Below are 19,544 nucleotides of genomic sequence, written 5' to 3'. Positions count from 1 at the left end.
TATATCAAGGGACAAGAGACACGTGTCCTAATTCCAATTAGAGAAATGATCCCTACACTCATTTCTCACAACAGCCCCACAATAAGCTGACGTGGCTGGTAATATTTTATTATTTTTTTACAAAAAGAAAACAAAAAAAATAATAAAATATTACCAGCCACGTCAGCTTGTTGTGGGGCTGTTGTGAGAAATGAGTGTAGGGATCATTTCTCTTCCAATTAAAATTGGGCTCAAGCCCAATCCAACATGTTAGCAATATTCGTGCTTTCTTTAAAAAACTTTCTCACATTCTCTCTCTCTCTCTCTCTCTCTCTCTCTCTCTCTCTCTCTCTCTCTCTCTCTCTTTTCTCATTTTTAGTGATTTTTAAGAACTCTAATAGATAGAGGTGATAATGCGAATGCATATGCGGTTATTAGCAACATCCACATCCACATCCGCATATGCAATAATGACCATTTTCGATTATTATATAAACCTATATGTAAGTTTAAATAATGCGGGTTATTACTATATGCATATTCAAACTTAAATAAATTAAGATTTTACTTATTACACAATTCAAGATTATCAACTATAGAAGGTCATTGTTTCATTAAATAAAACCTAACATAACCTAAAGATCTTAAACTTACTGAATCCAAAGTGACATTTTATTGAAATTATATATATATATATAAAAGGAATGCGGATGCAGTTATTTACAACATTTACGTACCCTAAAACTGCATACGCGATTAGATACGAATAGCAAATGCGGGCGGTTGTTATCCACCCGCATTTTCACCCCCAATTACTTGGCCCAAAGGATTGAAATTGGAGCAATAATGCAAATTTATCACAAATTTGAAAGAGGTGGCAGAGTGAATATATATGATAATAAACCACTTTTACCAAAGCTAATATCCTTAAAAAGATAATATGCTTGCATTGTTTTTTGGCATCTTACTTTGCCACTCGGGTTGGGAATAAGGACTTGCTCTTATTTCAAAGATTAAATCTAATCATTCATGACTATCCTCCTCATTTTGGCACCCATCGGCGTTCGCATTTCCTTTATAATACTAACTACTTCTCCTTTATGTGGGCGCGTGAGAGAGATGGACGTTGAAAGTTATTTATTTCAAATCTTTTCGGATGCATACGTGTAAGAGGTAGTGGTGGAAAACGATGGCCATGACGATGATGTTTGTGGGGCTTGCTGGAAACCAATATCCGGTTATGCTTTCAAACGACGTTGTAGCGACCTCTTCTTTCATTTATCATGCCTCGATGAACCCACCAATTACAAAGCCCTTGTGTTGCACTTCAACAGTTGGCATATTTTAACATATTTCAAAGGCTTATATAATAGCAAAGCAAATGTCTTTTTCTAGAGACAATTTGAAAGAATATGTGAAGCGCTAACCCTTGAGAATGACCTGACCTAACAATCATGGTTGTTTCTCCTAATGTTCAAACTCGTAAGAACGGCTTAACCTTTTGTGCCAATAGAAAATCGTTTTTTTGTTTTTTTTTTTTCATACATATTTGTCCTTATTTTTTTGGGGACATAGCCTTATCTTAAAAGATGTAACTTGTCTAGAAAAATATCAATTGGGTTCGAGTCTGTGTTGCTTAAAGGAAATTTCCAAACTATATAGTTTAAGAATTTTGAAATAAAAGACAAAGACCTATGCCATCTAATGGGTCACCATGACAGGACAACTATAATCAATTTCAACAATAGGACTCGAATAGTAACAAAACAACTTGGTGGGCCAAAAAGCATACAACCATCAAGAACCCCAAACCCCAAATGAATAATATTTTGCAAAAACTCTGCATCAATAAGTTTTTTAAATAAATCATTAAGAAAATAATTGTAATCACAACACAGTTTACATATAATTGTAAGAAAAAATGACAAACTAGGAATATCAATACACAACAATACTCCAAAAGACATATATGGAGAGAAATATTACCTTAATAACTTGTAACAAATATATTTGTACCTTACACATTGACTATGTAAAGATTAGAATATGAAATTTGTCCTGCACATTGAAGAACTAGAAAGCTTTCACACAAATATTTGAAAAAAACCTTGTAATGTTTTATCTACCCGATTAGTAGACAATAAGTCAATCAAAATGGTGGCAGTGGTCGCATTTGCCGAAAAACCTTTGTCAACCATCGTTTTGATATATTTCACTACCCATGATGTCTCATTATGTTGCAAGAAGCCTTGGATGATTGTGTTATATGTGAAATCATTAGGCGAACAACCATTTTCCTCCATTTTCTCAAATAGCTCCATTGCTTCAATTAGTAGTCCCTCTTTGCAAAGCCCTTTGATCATTATATTGTAAGTCCGAACATTAGCTTGCAAACCTTTAGTAGGAAGAGTATTAAAGAGTTCTCTTCCAATCATAAGTTTCTCGGCATTATACATACCATCAATCAAGATGCTGTAAATCACTATATCAAGGTGTAACTTTTTGTCTTCCATCTCATGAAACAATGAGCTTGTTTGGTAACCAATCCAAACAATTTCCATTTCCATTTCACTTCTCCCAAAAAAATCAAATCAAATCAAAAACATTCCAACTTTTTTACACTTTTTACATCACATCAATAATTTTTTCTTACTATTCAAATAAAAATACTCACTACAAAACAAAACTTTTTTACTTTTCTATAAAACATTCTCAAATTCTATATCACATCAATCATTTATTACTACTATTCAAATAAAACATTTCATTTTCCACAACTTACCAAATAGCTTCAATGCCATTGCCTCTTGAAAGTGTAGATTCTTACACAAGCCATCTAACAAAATAGCATAAGTTTGGAGATTGGGATGTTGGCCACAAACTTGCATCTCATGGAGTAGCTCTAATGCATTCTTAAGTTTCCCAACTCGGCAAAACCCACCTATAAGAGAATTGTAAGTGACAACATCAGGGAAAATTTCCTTTATGGACATTTCACGAAAGAGACTAATAGCCTTGTCAATTATTCTTTTTTTACAATATCCATGGATTAATATGTTATAGCTCACAATAGAAGGCGAAAAACCCTTTCGTACCATTGCATTAAATGTTTTGACAGCTTCATCCATATTATTTTGCAAACAGTAACCATCAATCAAAGAATTGTAAGTGATTGTATTAGGCTCTATATATGCCTCTCTGAATCATCACATCATAAACTTCTTTTGCTTCTTCAAACCTCCATTCTTTGCCAAGTGTGTCCGTCACTATGTTGAATGTACGCACATCTGGCATGATTTTCCTTTTAACCATCTCCTTCCATAGTTTAATTGCCTCCTTCCACCTACCGAAATTGCATAGGCCTTGAATTAAAGAATTGTAAGTGAAAACATCCGGTTGAATTCCTTTACTTGTCATTTCAGAGAAAAAAGTTCAAGCCTCAGGTACTGATCTGTCCTTACATAAACTATCAATGATTGTGCTATACAGCACTACATCAAGTTCAAGATTTCCTTCATCCATCTTTCTTGACAACCCAGTAGCTTTACTAGTCTTACCTATTTTACACAAACCATTTATTATCGTTTCGTAGGTAATTGTATTAGGTTTGTAGCCTATCTTCTCAATATTGTTTGCCAACTTCACAGCTTCAGCAATTCTACCCTGGAGACAAAGCCCTTTGACAAGAGTACTAAAAATTATACAGTTCGGTTGAAAACCAAGTCTCAAAGTTCTTGCTAAGATAGAGTAGCCGAAATCCACCCTGCTCAAATGGCAAAAGCAATTAGTCAGAAACCCTTAGAGTACAAGCATCGGGAGCAATTCCTGACATTTCCATTTCTTTAATCAGAGAAATCACGGTTGAGTGATGCTTCATTCTTGCAATTGCACTCAGCAAATGATTAAAATCCACGATGGAAGGCAAGGGGGTTATGCGAAGCATTCTATGAAACAGGGGTAAGGCAACATCAAGATTGCTTAAGCTTCGAGATCTGCATCGATCTCTCACAGATTGCAAGAACTGATTGGGGCTTTCCACAACATCTCTACCACTATTGGTAGTGTTAGCAGAAGTAGCACTAAAACTACGACAATAATCATAAAAATTTCGAGCATTGAAAGAAACCCTTAAATGACAATAATGAGGATCGTTAAGGAAATGATTGAAGAAGAAAGCAAGAGAGAGTGTAGACTTAGCAGTCGTACCCATGTCAGCCGATCTGATGCAGTGGCTCAAGAGAAATAAGCAGAAGAAGAAGCAGATCTGATGCTCAAGAAATGTAAGAGAAACTGTCACAATCTCCCGAACCGTTCCGGTTCCGACGATGGAGAGGCCTTTTTTGGGAGAAGCTGACGGTCTCTCAATGCAATCGGGTAAGAAAGAGAGACGAAACGAATGACTGAACCGACTCAAAGAAAGGAAAGCATCGGATAAGCATGAAACTATTTAACTATCCGCGTAGACAAAAGCAAGGGGGGAATGAAAGAGGGATTACACGACGTCGTTTTGTCAGCATACAACCTTCAAAGTTCAAACGATCGATGCGCAAAGCACACGTGTCACCTCTGAGTATTTCTTTTTTGCACCGTGCAATTACCTTTTTGCCCTTTCTTCAGCTTGACAATTGCAGTAGATGCGCTACAGAGACACACAGAGAGAGAGAGAGAGAGAGAGAGTACAGAGGAGAGACAGAGTACCTGCTCCGGCCTCCGAACAGGTACGCTGAAGCGTGCTCAGCTTGCTTTCTTCTTGGAAAGCGTGCTCAGCTTGCTTGAACCCCTTCTTCTTCAGGTACGCTGCCACGAACTTCTCTATTTGATCTTCCTCCATTGCTCTCCCTCTCTCGCTCTCTCTTGCTCCGAGTGAGCCTCTGATTTTAGGTCTTGCCGTTTCGGGAAATTTGCTCGCGGGATCTTGGGCCTGAGTTTGGACTAAACCCTTGTGCCTATGAAAACATTTTCGGCCTTCATCAAAGCCCAATACCCTTTTTGGGTCTAGAAAGAAGGCCTAAACCCAAAAGGCAAATAATGAAATGGGCCTAAACTTTGAAGAGATGAAATATAGCCCTAGTATATATATCTTTTTTATAGATCATTAAAAACAGAATTAGGCAAAAAAATTAGGATAATTATGCGAAAATAAAACTTCCATCCTAATTTTGAAGACTTTCATCTAGATGAGTGATAGGGAAATAATCAGCTCTGACGCCACGTGGTCCCCATGACAAGTTGGAGGTTCAACCCATAGGTCCGACTGAGCTTGGTCACCTTGGATGTTTGTCACAACCCTATACGAAGAAATCAACCTAGTGCCTGAACACCTCGGATTATGACATGTCTTGATAGATTGATCACCTCGGACATAAAGACTCCACAGGGCGCGAAATATACCAAGATCTCCTAGTCTGGATGGAGCGAACACATCTCGAGTATTTCCACCTCAAAGTGTTGGTTGGGGTATGATACAATCGCCTTGAAGCTATCTTCTCAGGTTTAACAAGTAAGTGTTTGAAGGCTATTAGAACTCAATATCCAAGATTCGAGGGCATAGACTCGAATCTAGGGATTTTTGTTAAGGGTCAATCTTGAGAATCTCGGGATTGACCCTTATCTCGACATTAATGGGATAAGGTACCTATCAATATGGAATTCATCTAAAGAGGCAGAGTACTATCCAACTTCTACTCGATTCAAACTCTAAGAAGAATAGATTGAAACCTACATGATTCAGGACTCAGACTAGAAATCCAACTATGCTACAAGAACTCCAGTAAGTCTTTAACTGTGAGCCTATAAATAAGACTGCTACACCAGATATACACACAGATTCTCTACGCTCTGAGATTTCTAGTTCTCTATTAAAGTCATAAAGTTTGTACTGACTTAGTTATCGGAGTGGGCGTAGTCGGCACCCCCAACTAGTTGTTTGTTATTTTTGTAGATTCCAAGGAAGTCAGAAAAGACGAAGCTTTTGGTGAACCACAAGGCGACATGTCATCATACCAGAAACTGTACCAACAATGAGGTTTGTTAGAAATATACTGGTGCTGATGTATATATGTACAATATATGTAAATTTGTAATTATATGTGTAGATATTCTATTAAACCAACTAGTAGTGAAATCCTAATTTCATTATCTCAAAACAAAGTTTTCTTGGAAGGTGGGAAAACATTTCTCCTTGAAGCTCTAAGCTGCTTAATTTCAATATTTTAAAGACCATGATCAACTAATTTTTCTTCTTTTGCTATATGCATGATTGAGATACAGAAAAGTTCTTCCTTACATAAACTTATGTAATTAATTTCAGTGTTGGTCTGCACATACAAAGGTCTTGCATGTTGTACTAAGTTTCCACTAATTTTCTACCTCAAAACAATAACTTTACATAACAAAACTTGTAGTAATCTTGAAACTATAAGATAGGAGTTAGAGAATCATGAAATATAAAAAGTAAGCCCTAGCGGATAATGAAAGTACCGAGCTTATTCTTCCAAAAAAGATGGAAAGTACCTTAGTCATGCATATTGAGTTATGGGAAAAGATTTTTACACAACAAAATTGTATAACACATGGACAACACAAAACACATGGGTGGAACCCATGTGAGACCTATGTGAGTGGGACTCACCACATGGGTCCCACCCCATGTGTCTAGTGTTGTGCAATTTTATTGTGCACCAATTACAACTCTTGAGTTATATAAACAAACTTCTACTAGATCTGTCAATTTATAGTACTATCTTTTGTATATATGGAAGTTGCCCATATGAATTCTGATTTTTTCTTAGTTTGATATGAGTCAACTCTTTAAGTAGAAGCTGAATTTGGAGACTTTAGTAATTAAGTCAATTTTATATTCTCAGCCCATTATTTTAGCACCAATTAACATTTTCCTTCGAAAGTGTACTCAATGGTTCTTCTCTTTAGCCTCTAACAACCCACTCCCCGGGTCCCCAACCTCCAAAATAAAAAGAAATCTGTTTTTTTTTTTTTTTTTTTTTTTTTTTTTTTTTTTTTTTTTTGTTTCTTCTATAGCAAGCAATGTATTATAAGAAAATTAAAATTATGGAAGAGAAAAGAAAAATCTTTAACATATTTTAAAATTGAACATATCTTTGTATTCTATTCTTTCATTGTTTTCTTTTTTATTTGAACCAGAAGACCCAAAACTATTAGAAATGCCCCAGGAATTAGCAATGCAACTGTTAGAACAAGAAGGCGACGCTCTGTGATAACAAGGTGCTTTTATGTTTATACAGCTATAATTTATACATTGGCTTTTTAGAGATTTAGGTTTATATATCACAAGGTGCTGTTTCTTTGCTCCATGATATAAAAGATAAATTTGAAAGATTGCTTTTTATTTTTGGTTGCTCTTTGCTTTTGTGTTTTCTAGATCTTAATTGGAATACAAAATTCAATCGATACAGCAGTAACATCATTTGTGATTGCTGGGATTAGTGAAAATATTCAAGGATTTCTTTGTGAAAAGCTCATGTTTTTACTTAATTAGTTTTATGTTTCTACAAAATTCCAGGATATTATTCTTATAGTTCTTTGTTCTTTTAATGCATATATGCCTTGTGCTTGAATTAATGAATTATCCTTTCAATCTTTTTAATTCTTGTCAGTCATGGATCTTCAGTGTACATGGGTGATGGATTAGCCCCAAGCCTGAGCTATGGAGCTAGCTTTCCACAGAGGTCTATTTGCAAGCTTTATTAAACCCTAATTACATTTTGGTACCTTCTACAGATCTTCATACCTAGCCAGTATAAAAAAGACAACAGAACTTTTATTCTAAATGCCTAAATATTTTTTTAATATAAGAAAATGCATCTTAATTAAAACAGAGAGATAACATTTTTCTGTTGTAGAAAATCACAAGGGAAAAGCAAGAGTAATATATGATTAATTAATTCATTATTTGTTCCTAAAAAAAATGATTAGTAAAAACAGGGATTCAGGTTTTGGACTCAATATATTCCCAAGCTTGAATAGAGTTGGGGGTGAAAATTATTTTATTTCTTGAAACGGGGAAGAGGGATTTTGTTTTGAGATGCACCCAATTAAGCTTGAATTTTGTTATAAGACTCCCTATTAAAGTGACTCTCTCATGGTAGTTGCTTGATTAATAATGAATATAGTAAGTTCAGTGCTATTCCTATGCACCACCATAAAGTACGTTCATGAAAATGTAACCATTAATCTATGAGTTCTGTTGATTGGATGGCTGAGTTTGGCGATTTCTTTTGTATTCTCTCTCAGATTCTGTGATTTATTGAATTACCTGTTGGAGAGATAAATAGTTAGGGAGTTTTTACCTTGAGTACATTAATATCCATACGTGGACACCACTCTAGCCCAAAAGCTTAAGCTATTGGGTTTAAGTCCATTTATGTATATTAACTACTGTTTTTCTTTATACTTTTTCAATGTGGGACTCAACACTACTCACAAGTGCACTCACAACAATCTCCCCCTCACTTGTTAGTATTTTCCACATTGACCCAACTTCCCCTTACTTGTGAGTTTTTTTATATTTTTAAGAGTGTTACGTGTACAAAAGTTGCCCTAGAGTACCACATAACGCAGCTCCAAACCAAACACGTCCAGACACTCGTCCCAAGAAGCTAACCATTGCTCTAATATCACTTGTTGGGGGAGATAAACGATTAGAGAGCTTTTACCTTGAGTACATTGACATACATACTTAGGACATCACTTTAGCTTAAAAGCCTAAGCTAATGGGTTTGGGCTTATGAAGCGGAGGTCACTAGTTCGAATTCTCCATCCCCCTTTTTGTGTAAACATGTCAAAAAAAAAAAAAAAAATGTACTCACAACATTACTCACTGTAATTTTTAGGAAATATCCCTTTTAATTTTCACTGCCTATGGGCATGGGTTTTCTCATTTTATCAATAAATTACTTGTATATAAACAGGAAAAGGAGTTCTACTATCTCTTCTATATTAGTGACTATTTGATTCATTAGCCAGGATATTGGCTGGTTTGCTAGTGATATTTGGTTGTGGTGAGTAGGGTTTACGATTAGAAATGTCTTTGCTTCATGAAAGTGGTACTACCAAAGTATATATGGAGTATCCATGAATTTGCAAACTTAAACCAACTTAGAGAGCGCATCTCCAACAGATGCTTGAAATGGCACGTAATAGTTAAATATAACTATTATTGACTATTTAAAGAAAGTAGAGGGTTGAATACATACTCTGTTGGGGTTTGTAGTGAAAAAGTAGTAGCAAAAAAAAGTGTGTTTCGACTTTCGAGTAGTTAAAATAGCAATTATTGTTGGAGATGCTCTAATTGCACATATAAGTATGGATAAATCAAGAGTTAATGGATTGATGTTAATTTTTCCAAGAAATTGTTATTCCTCTTTCCCCTTACTTTTAGCCTTGCAATTAATTTTATATTGATTTTTCTGCGGATCTTTTTAATTATTTCATTTTTCTTCTTGGGTGGGGTGGGGGAGTTTAGAAGCAGGCCCTTCTTGAGTGGGAAGACTTCATAAATATTTTTCTTCACAGTTTTAATTAGTTATAACAATGTTGAATAGTTCATAATGGGGAATATCAGCTAGGTTGCATGCATGTTGAATCTTAATTTGTACGTACAATACCTGTCTTCTTGAAGGAACTGATCAAACTCCCTTAATTATGCTGTTTTTCTTTTCCTTAAACCGATGCTGTCGATCTTGCCTTGCAAATTGGGATGTTGTTTTGATGTTAATTAGTTGCATGTTTTTGGTGTCACAAAATATATATAAGATGATGATTGCTGAAGAGAAAGGGTGGGGGAGTCTTGAGTATGAGAAGATGATAGGCAATATTTTTCAGTTGGTCAAAGCCAAAGCCAATAGATGACTATATTTAATGTAGATATATGTTTGTATATTAATTTATGTCTATAACAAGTGATGTGTATTAGAAAAATTTAGATTAAGAGAACAGAAAATTCTTTGATATATTTTGGGTCTGTAGCTTAGCATATTGCCATTGTTGTTCATTTATTTCATTGTTTTCTTTTTTTATTTATTAAAAACTAATATAACACTGTTGCAAACAGTGATTTTTTTTGAACTACAACTCTAACCGGCACCATGACATGAAGATTAATTAGTTGTGGAGGGCCTGTTTGCTAACTGTTACGGGTCTACACCCGGTGAAAAGACAGCTCAATTAGATAATTAGAATTAGGTCTCTTGTTAGATAAGGTAAGAGACGTATTGTCCCCTTTAGGAGAATAATAGATTTATTATCCCTATTAGGAAAATAAGGAGTGTTGCTCATAAAGCAATATCTCTAGTAGGAAAATAAGGGATTTGTCTCCCTTTAAAATTATATTTACTATCTACGTTATTTCTATTCTTACTATGTAATCTTTTATTTAAACATGATAAGTGATCAATAAAAAGGATGGGAAGTTTAATATTCAACTCTAACAGTTGTTTTAGGAGGTTAGACTTCTTGAGGGCATGTTGCTGCTTGTGCTGGCTTCCCCCTCAAGCTGTTAGGCCTTCTTGTTTTTAAGGGGTTGCCTTGCATTTCTATTTGTTTTTCTTCTGATTTCTTGTGTGGAAGATGGTGCATTCGTGTCTCTTGTAGTGTTTTTGGATGAAAGAAATGACAAGTTTTGAGAACCGTGAGAGATCATTAACGAAGCTCGAGTCTTTTTTGTTTTTTGTTTTTTTGTTTTTACTTGGACAGCTGTATTTGTAGCTCCTTGGGAGCTTAACTTTCATAATTATCAAAACCACTCTAATCAGAAACACCCATTTCCATAGGGAGACTATATTACTCATCGCTCTAATCAGAAACATAAGATATAAGAATTTCATAAATTCAAAATTAAAGTTGTAACGACCCAAGGAAAAACACTATCACCCCAAAATGCTTTTCCTTGAGTCGTTACAAATGGTATCAGAGCCACCTAATAACGTCAGGTCATGTAGTACTGGAACACCGCATGACTTGGCCTTGACGAGGACGTCAGGGGTTTAAAGGAGGGAGTTTGTAACACCCTAATCCCATATTGAGAAGAGATGAATAGCTCACATAAAGTGAGTGGTTTATAAAGATACTCATGGGTGTTAAGTTCCACATTGTCGAGTTACTAGGTGAAACTGGGCTTTATAAGGGATTCTAGGAAAGCTCCGAATTGACTAGTCTTTTTAGAGTGATAACGTAGATATGACTAGCGCTTTTCCTTGGATCGTTACAAAAGTAAACCAAACATTTCATAACAAATTAAAATTCAATCCATTGTATTATTGTTATTACAACTTCTCCCATTAAAACTTAACATTCAAACCCTTAGTCTTAACATAGAATGTGATTAAAACAATTTTAAGACAATCATTGCATTAAAATTTAGAAGAAAGAAAATGCATGATCGTATCTACTTACCTCCCTCCTTAGCTTCAAGAATTTAACACACTTCGCTTAGCAACCTAAGCAAACATTTATGGACAAATATTGTCTGTTAACGCTTCCGTATATTGTTTATTCTTTTCTATTATTCGCTCCTTAGCTACATTTCGTCTTAGGCCAAGATGTGTTAAGGGTGGTATTACTTACCCAACTGGGTTTGGGAATCGTGGTGTTAGGTTATGGAAGATTTGCAGATGAGCGATGTATGGCGAGTTGTAACAGATATATTAGTTAATGGGCCGCCTTAGTAGTTTAATGGGCCTTGGGCCTTATTAGTTAGTGGCCTATTAGTTTAGTGGCCTTTATATGGGTCTATATAAACAAGTCTAGTTAAATGTTTTAGGCATGAAAATGGTAATGCAGTCTTAGATTGAAAATGGAGGGGGAGTACCTCGAATTACTTGCGGAGGTTTTAGGCATCCTCGAATTTGCCTAATTTCAATATAATATCATTTTCCAATTTTGTTGTTCTTCATTGTTCTTCCATTTCTTCCTCAGTTCATCCACTACAAAAAAAAAAAAAAAAGAAGCAAATTCTGGACGGTTTTAAACCGTCCAGAAATGCGAAAAAACCGTCTGGAATCAATTCCAGACGGTTTTTTCTAGACGGTTTAAAACCGTCTAGGATATAACGTCGCTAAATAAATTTCTGGACGGTTTGGACAAAACCGTCTAGAATTCCAAACGGTTTTGTCCAAACCGTCCCTAACTAATTATGGACGGTTTGGGACCAAACCGTCCAGAAAATTATGGACGGTTTGGTCCTAAACCGTCCAGATTTTTTTTTTTTTTTTTTTTTTTTTTTTTTTTTTTTTTTTCCGGTTCCCTTTTACATTTTATTAATATAATTGATTATATAATGAAAATTCTCTGGACAGTTCGGTTCCACTGCTTGGGGGTTTCAGCGGGATAGGGCCTAGAAGGGACCGTCGCCATCGTAGCCAGGAGGGACCGTTGCCGTCAGTGACGAACACGCAGAGGTCGAAAGGCCTTGGAGGGGCGTGGGGATGCGGCGGACGGCCGGGAAGAGTGGGCCAGGGAAGTGCGGCATGGACCTTGGGGTACATTCGGCGCATTGAGGCCCTTCACGATCTGCTGCGCCGTGGCTAGGACTCGATCCTCTCCGCCTGTATTGATGCTCTTCGTGGTCGTGGTGGCCATTTCCGGTTTCGGATTCTTGGGGTTTCAGTCTCAGAGACAGAGAAAAATGGTTCGGTATCAGGAAATTAGGGATTAGAAATTTGGGGATAGGAATAGCGATAGCGAGGCCATTTTCTCTTTTCTTTGTTGGGTTTGCGTGAGTGCGTGTGTTTGGGTTTCGGAGGAGCTGAGGTTGACGCTGAAATGAAGAGAAGTGGTGGCCATGGGTGGGAGGGTTTCTGGCCGGTTGTGATGTTTCAGGCTAGATCAATTTTTCTATATACATATGTTTTTTTTGGCTGTAAAGGAAATGGGTGGTTGTGATTTTGGCTGGGAAAAAATTTGGATGGATGTGGTTAAATTTGGGGACATCACACGGATTGATGATATGGCATGAAAAAAAAATTTCCAGACGGTTTTAAAAGAAACCGTCTGGAAATGAAATTTTATGGACGGTTTGGTAAAAACCGTCCATAAAATTCTCTAAGAATAACATTTATAGACGGTTTTGGATGAAACCGTCTATAAATTTCTAGACGGTTTCATCCAAAACCGTCTGGAAATGTTAAATTCCAGACGGTTTAGTTAAAACCGTCTGCAATTTTATGGACGGTTTAATAAAACCGTCCATAATAAATTTTTTACAGACGGTTTTGAAAAAACCGTCTGCAAATTTTTTTTTCTAGACGGTTTTAAAAATCGTCTAGAAAAAAACCGTCCATAAATGCCTTTTTTTTTGTAGTGATCATCAATTCTATTTTCATTTCATTTCCGTTTACAAATCCCATACTTAAACCCTAGAAATCATTAACAAGCATTTTTATCTTGTTAAGTGCTAAGTGCATTTAAAGCGTCTAAGCGACTAAGCGACACGCGTGCGTGCGTGCGACGACCAGTGCTTCGCACTGGGGTGACGCAACTGGCACAACTAGCACATGTATACTCAAAATCTTATTTAGTATAAGAGCTTGATAAATGCTTATAAAGCACAAAAAATACTCATAACTTTTTAATGTGGGACAAAGAATAATAATAAAAAAAGAGAGAAATTTAAATATTCAAATTAGAGATAAACTTGGATTTTCATGAAATAATTTTCAACATTCCAATCTGTTTTGAAGAACTAGTTAAAGTGTTTTTAGCACACATGCATGATGAGCATGCATGAGTAATGCTAGTGACCATCTTTTTATCCTCTTTTTAACCTCTTAAAGTTGATGTGACTTTTAAAATCACAATTTGATCAAAATTCAATAGTGATGATCAATTCAAAATTCAATGATAATTTTAAAAGCCACATCAATTTTGAGAGGTTAAAAAGAGAATAAAATGATGGGCCCTAGCATTACTCTAATGGGCAGTCTTGTTGAAGTTCTCAGGTTGCTTGACATCTTCTTTATGTTAGATATTGTCTCCATATATGGCCTATATGCCACATATACAGTGTTTATTATATTTATTATAAATATAATATACGGTATTACGGTTAGGTAATTTAATTAATTTAGATTACCGTAATGGAATCGTTTAATTGATTTAAAATCAATTAATAATATTGTTTCCTTGATGGGAGGAACAATACGGTACTTACCATATTTGAGGGTCCCTGACCTAGCCTATAAATAAACAGCCTGTGTACACCATCAGTACGGCAATACAGTCATAGGCATAGGTTAGAAGATCCCTCAAAATAATATTTTCTTGTTCTTCATGGATCGTGGAGACGCTTGAGCAAATATGGCTAGAGGTAAGCCTGAATCCTGTTTTATTCGTTTTCCGCTGCGCATGTTAGATTAAATAATATGTTGATTATTTCTATCACTTTAAGCACTGCCATGGGCTGATTAGTTCTCATATTGCTGACTTGCCTATAACCACACACTTGGCTGCAAGGTTTTGGGCTTTCGACTTCTTCTTAAAGGCTTGTCTGCTTATTGCTTTGGCTTTTCAAGTTTGCTGTTTAGGCTTTCCTTCTAGCAGCTGCTATTCAGGCTTCTCAACTTGTTTGAGCAATTGTGGTTATTGTTAAGGCTCTTTGCTGTTGTACGTCTTTTTCTCACTTGTCCTTCTCGCTTGTTGGCCTGCTGCATGTCTTGAAAGTTCAGATCTCTGTTTAGACTTGCCAATTGCAGCTTTTTTCACTTGATTGTCAGAACTTTAGAAATCTTAATTATGAATTTCATATCTTTCAATTGCTACCTCTTTCAACAGTACCTTGGTATTCATCCAAAGACATTTCTTTTTGAATTTCAAATCTCTGTGCCCACACTTGTGCGCGTGCGTGCATGTGTCCGCATGTAGATTCGGTCGAGGACATGTGGAGTCTGGTAATTAGTGCAGATAAGCTTGCAGGAATTAATGGGGCTTTAGATTATGCAAAGCCAGGAAGTGGGAAGTGGGAAGTGGGAAGTGGAAAGTGAAATGGGGGATGTGGACAAAAATTAGGGAATTGTTATATAATTGTTGCAATTGTAGTGCATAGAAAATAGTCCAAAAAAGGTGGCGCACCTTAAATAATTTAATAAAAGCATGGCCTTTCAATCATGGTTGGGGTATATATATATATATATATGGAGTTGTTGTACTGCTCGATAAAGACATTAATTTGCCCCATACTAGCTAGTTGGTGTACGTGAGTGTGATCATTGTCTCCATATTGATGTATTAATTAACTCCTTTGTCAATTGTTTGCAGGATGTGGAACATGATGATCATCGGCTTTGTGCTTGCTGGCCTGCGTTGAATATACTCTGCCGATTGCTTCTTCTTTCTTTCTTTCTTTCTTTTTTTTTTTTTTTTTTGTGAGATTCTCGTTTAAAAGGTGTTTTGGTTTTGAATTATTAATCAATAATAATTTTGGAAATATATATATATATATATAATATTTATCATATACGTTAGGCATGTGAGTTGGGCTCCGTCAGGAATTAACATCGAATCCTAACGGAATGTCCTTAAGTGAGGATTTTTGATAGATGGATACCCCGATTCGAGAGCTTTGCTAGTTTGGTACCCTTCTGTAAAAAACGTGGATAGTTTGATACCCTTCCGTAAAGTTAATCCTAATTTTTAATTCTTAAACGTTGTTTTGTGGTTGCTCTCTTTGGTTTATGAGAATCAAATAATGCTTTGTTTTCTTTTATTAATATCATTCAAATAGACTAGTGAGGTGATGATTATTTTAGTTTCTTCAATGAATAAGAAAAAGTACAAAGAATTAGAAACAAATGACAGTTTTCTTTCAAATTGAATTGAATAAAATTTCTTTAGCTAAATCTATTAAATTGATATTTGTCCTTAAAACATATGATTCTCATGTATTATCGTGCTATCAGCACTAGTACAAACAGCCAACCATAAGAATAAAAGACCCAAAAAGAGATGGACAAACAAACCCCTATAGCATCAAACAAGGTATTGTTTAGCTATTCAATTCAAAACAAACAATTAAACAATATTCAAAATATCATAAAAAAAAAATATTAAAATCTAATCAACCATGCATGTATTAATACAAGAATGCTTGAAACCACGTAAAAATTAACCTCTAGCCTAAGATGCAACATAAAATCATATATGAATTTGGTTTGGATCTAGTTTTAGCTAGTTGAAACTAGACCTGTTGAGATTAGAACATGTGTTCTATATCAGGACACAAGAGACACGAGTTCTAATTCCAATTGGAATTGGGCTCAAGCCCAATCCAATAGGTTGGAAATATTTGTGCTTTCTCTAACAAACAATCTCACATTCTTTTTTTTTTCTTTTCTTTTTTGTATAATCCCATTTTTAGTGATTTTTAAGAACTCTAATGGATAAGGATGAAAATAAGGATGCAGATGCGGTTATTAGTAACATCTATATCCGTATATACGGTTATTACTGTATGCAAGCTTAAATAAATTAAGATTTTACTTGTTATACAATTTATAATTATCAGTGATAGAAAGCTATTGTTTCATAGAATAATCGAGATTTGGATTACTCAAAGAAAAGAAAAAAAAAAAAAAAAAAAGAAAAAAAAAAGAAGTAAATGTAGTAGGATATGACTTTGAAATGATAGTAAAAAAAATGCAGTTATTAACAGCATTTACATACCCTAAAACAGCATACGAGGATAGCGGTTAGATACATATAACGAATGTGGGCAGTTAGCCCGAATTTTCACCCCTAATTACTTGGCACAAAAGATTGCAATTGGGGCAATAATTAATGCAAATCTATCACAAATTTGAAAGAGGTGGCAAAGTGAATATATACCTTAATTAACCACTTTTACCAAAGCTAGCTAATATCCTCAAAAACAAAATATGTTTGAGTTGTTTTTAGGCATCTTACCGCCACTCAGGTTAGGATTAAGGACTTGCTTTTATTCTGAAGATTAGATCTATCATTCATCAGCCATCTTCCTCATTTTGGCATCCGCCGGCGTTCGTATTTCCTTCATAATACTAACCACTTCTCTTTTATGTGGGCGCGTAAGAGATATGGATGTCGAAAGTTATTTATTTCAAATCTTTTCGCAAGCATACGTGTAAGCGGCAATGGTCGAAAACGATGGCCATGACGATGATGTTAGTGGGGCTTGCCGGAAACTGATATCTAGTTCTGCTTTCAAATGGCGTTGTAGCGACCTCTTCTTTCATTTATCATGCCTCGATGAACTTACCAATTACAAAGCCCTTGTGTTGCACTTCAGCAGTGGGCATATTTCAACATATTTCATAGGCTTATAATAGCAAAGCAAATGTCTTTTTCTAGAGACGATTTGAAAGAATATGTGCAGCCCTAACCCTTGAGAATGACCTAACAATCATGGCTGTTTCGCCTTATGTGCAAGCTCATGAGATCGAACGGCTTAACCTTTTGTGCCTATAAAAAATCGTTTTTTATGTTTTTTCATAGATATTTTGTCCTTATTTTTTGGGGACAAAGCCTTGTCATAAAGGATGTAACTCGTCTAGAAAAATATCAACTGGGCTCGAGACTGTGTTGCTTAAAGCTTTCCAAACTATATAGTTTAAGAATTTTGAAATAAAAGACAAAGACCTATGCCATTTAATGAATCACCATGACAGGACAACTATAATGAATTTCAACAGGACTCAAATATTAATAAAACAACTTGGTGGGCCAATAAGCATAAAGCCATCAAGAACCCTAAACCCCAAATGAACAATATTTTGCAATAACTCTGCATAAAGAGCCGGTGTATTCTCGTCACTAGCTTCCTTGCTTTTCTTTTTGACTGGAGGTAGTGGCGGAGGAATTAGGTTTAGCTGAAATGGAACTCCTTTTGCGGCAAACAATTATCGGAGCAGGCGAGTTGTGTTTTGCAAGCAATGCATGAGATCTTTCTAACTCGGGTTTAGGCTGGAACGGTGATGCTGCAGCATTCGGTGCCGGAGAATGTTCTTTTGGGAATGAGTTGCTGCGTTTAGGGATCTCATTCAACAGGAGGTGGCGAAGCTGGTGGGCAGTGATGGACTCAAGGGATGACATGGGAAAGAATAACGCAGCGTTGTTGAAGAGAAGCAGGAGGTCTCGGTAGAATCCGAGGGTGCATGAGGAATAGGTGCCCTTGACGATCCTTCTTTGTACTGTCTCCAAATCCACATGCTGCTTCACCAAGCTTTGGTACTCCTCACTTTCATGCACAGTAGTTGTATATATATAATGTAAGATCTAGAATTACCGTTTTGGAGTATGCGTGAATGGATGAATTTTACTGGATTTGGCTTGTTGAGATTTCATGCGGTTCAAATAAACAACCAAGATTGCAAGACGAATCTTAGCATTTACCGTCCTCAATAAGTTAATTATGATTTCTAACATTAATCTTTAATATCTGGAGGAAGCCAGATCCATTTTACCGGCCATAGACAAACCAATCTTTAATAACAGGATGAGTCAGAGAGACGTTGATGTAATTAAACCTCGAAAATTGTCTTTTTGTAGAAGAAAGAAAGAGAGTTTGTAGAGTTAGCAGTCGTACCCATTTCCGGATGTAGTGGGAAGAAAAACAGAAGCCGATCTGATGCAGTGGCTCAAGAGATCGAAATAAGCAGAAGAAGAAGCAGATCCTGATGCTCAAGAAATGTAACAGAAACTTTCACAATCTCCCGAAACTTTCCGGTTCCGACGATGGAGAGGCATTTTTTGGACTTGGTATTCGATTTCGACCCCTATAAAAGATCTTCTTTCTTCCGACTCCACCCCGCCCCCTCTATTTAGCCCCCAGGAAAGAAAGATTGGGAGAAGCCGACGCTGTCTCAAAGCAACCGGATAAGAAAGAGAGACGAAACTATCATATTAATATTAAGATCAAGGAATGACTGAACAGAATTGGGATGCCTCAAAGAAAGGAAAGCATCAAACTATCTGCATGCGTAGCCAAAAGCAAGGGGCCGGGATTGAAAGAGGGATTACACGACGTCGTTTCCGTTAGCATACAAACCATCGATATACAATGGGGGAGATTTTTTTTTTTGAAAAGGTAATGTCAAAATCACTAAGCGTACGATAAATGCTTTGCCGTACCGAATTAATTAGTTTCATCAAGAGGGAGCAAAGAATTACTTCTAATTTTAAGTTACCAACTAATCTCTATTGAACCTAAAAACATATATCGAGGTTTGCGTGATTAATTAGTTCAAACCATCGATCTTTAATAAAGAGTGTAAGAGATTCTCCCGTTAATCGTTTTTTAATTGGGCCTTAAGGTTCGTCTGCTATAACCTTTTAGTTTTGCTTGCTCTTGTTTGCCCCCTTATAGGCGCTTACTTGTATAAGCTCCCTCTAGCTTTTAGTTTTTGAGGGGTTATTTATGAGTTATAAATTTTTTTTTTTACCAGTTACAAAAAACACTCAAAATGACTCTTACTATAAAACATTCAAACTTATTTTATATTCGCTATCCTTTACTCTTTTATAAAGGAGCGAGATAACAAGACAAAAGAAAGAAAATCTTT

The 19,544-nt window shown here is 35.9% G+C and overlaps 1 protein-coding gene and 1 long non-coding RNA gene across 2 annotated transcripts; both read right to left on the bottom strand.

Annotated features, from left to right (window-relative positions):
* Positions 1-2,016: 2,016 nt before the first annotated feature.
* LOC133870596 (pentatricopeptide repeat-containing protein At3g22470, mitochondrial-like) lies at positions 2,017-4,157 on the bottom strand. Its single transcript, XM_062307755.1, has 3 exons — positions 3,163-4,157; positions 2,862-2,960; positions 2,017-2,567 (listed from the first exon to the last, which is right to left on the bottom strand). Exons 1-3 carry the CDS (start codon positions 3,394-3,396, stop codon positions 2,064-2,066), a joined length of 837 nt encoding a protein of 278 aa, XP_062163739.1. The 5' UTR covers positions 3,397-4,157; the 3' UTR covers positions 2,017-2,063.
* Positions 4,158-17,565: 13,408 nt separating this feature from the next.
* LOC133871313 (uncharacterized) lies at positions 17,566-19,043 on the bottom strand. Its single transcript, XR_009900845.1, has 2 exons — positions 18,569-19,043; positions 17,566-18,220 (listed from the first exon to the last, which is right to left on the bottom strand). It is a non-coding gene; the product is annotated as an uncharacterized LOC133871313 (long non-coding RNA).
* Between the last annotated feature and the right edge of the window lie 501 nt (positions 19,044-19,544).

Source organism: Alnus glutinosa, chromosome 6 (assembly GCF_958979055.1).
Source record: "Alnus glutinosa chromosome 6, dhAlnGlut1.1, whole genome shotgun sequence".
NCBI classification, from domain to species: domain Eukaryota; kingdom Viridiplantae; phylum Streptophyta; class Magnoliopsida; order Fagales; family Betulaceae; genus Alnus; species Alnus glutinosa.
The sequence above is the reverse complement of the archived record's forward strand: the minus strand, read 5'-3'. Positions and strand labels throughout refer to the sequence as shown.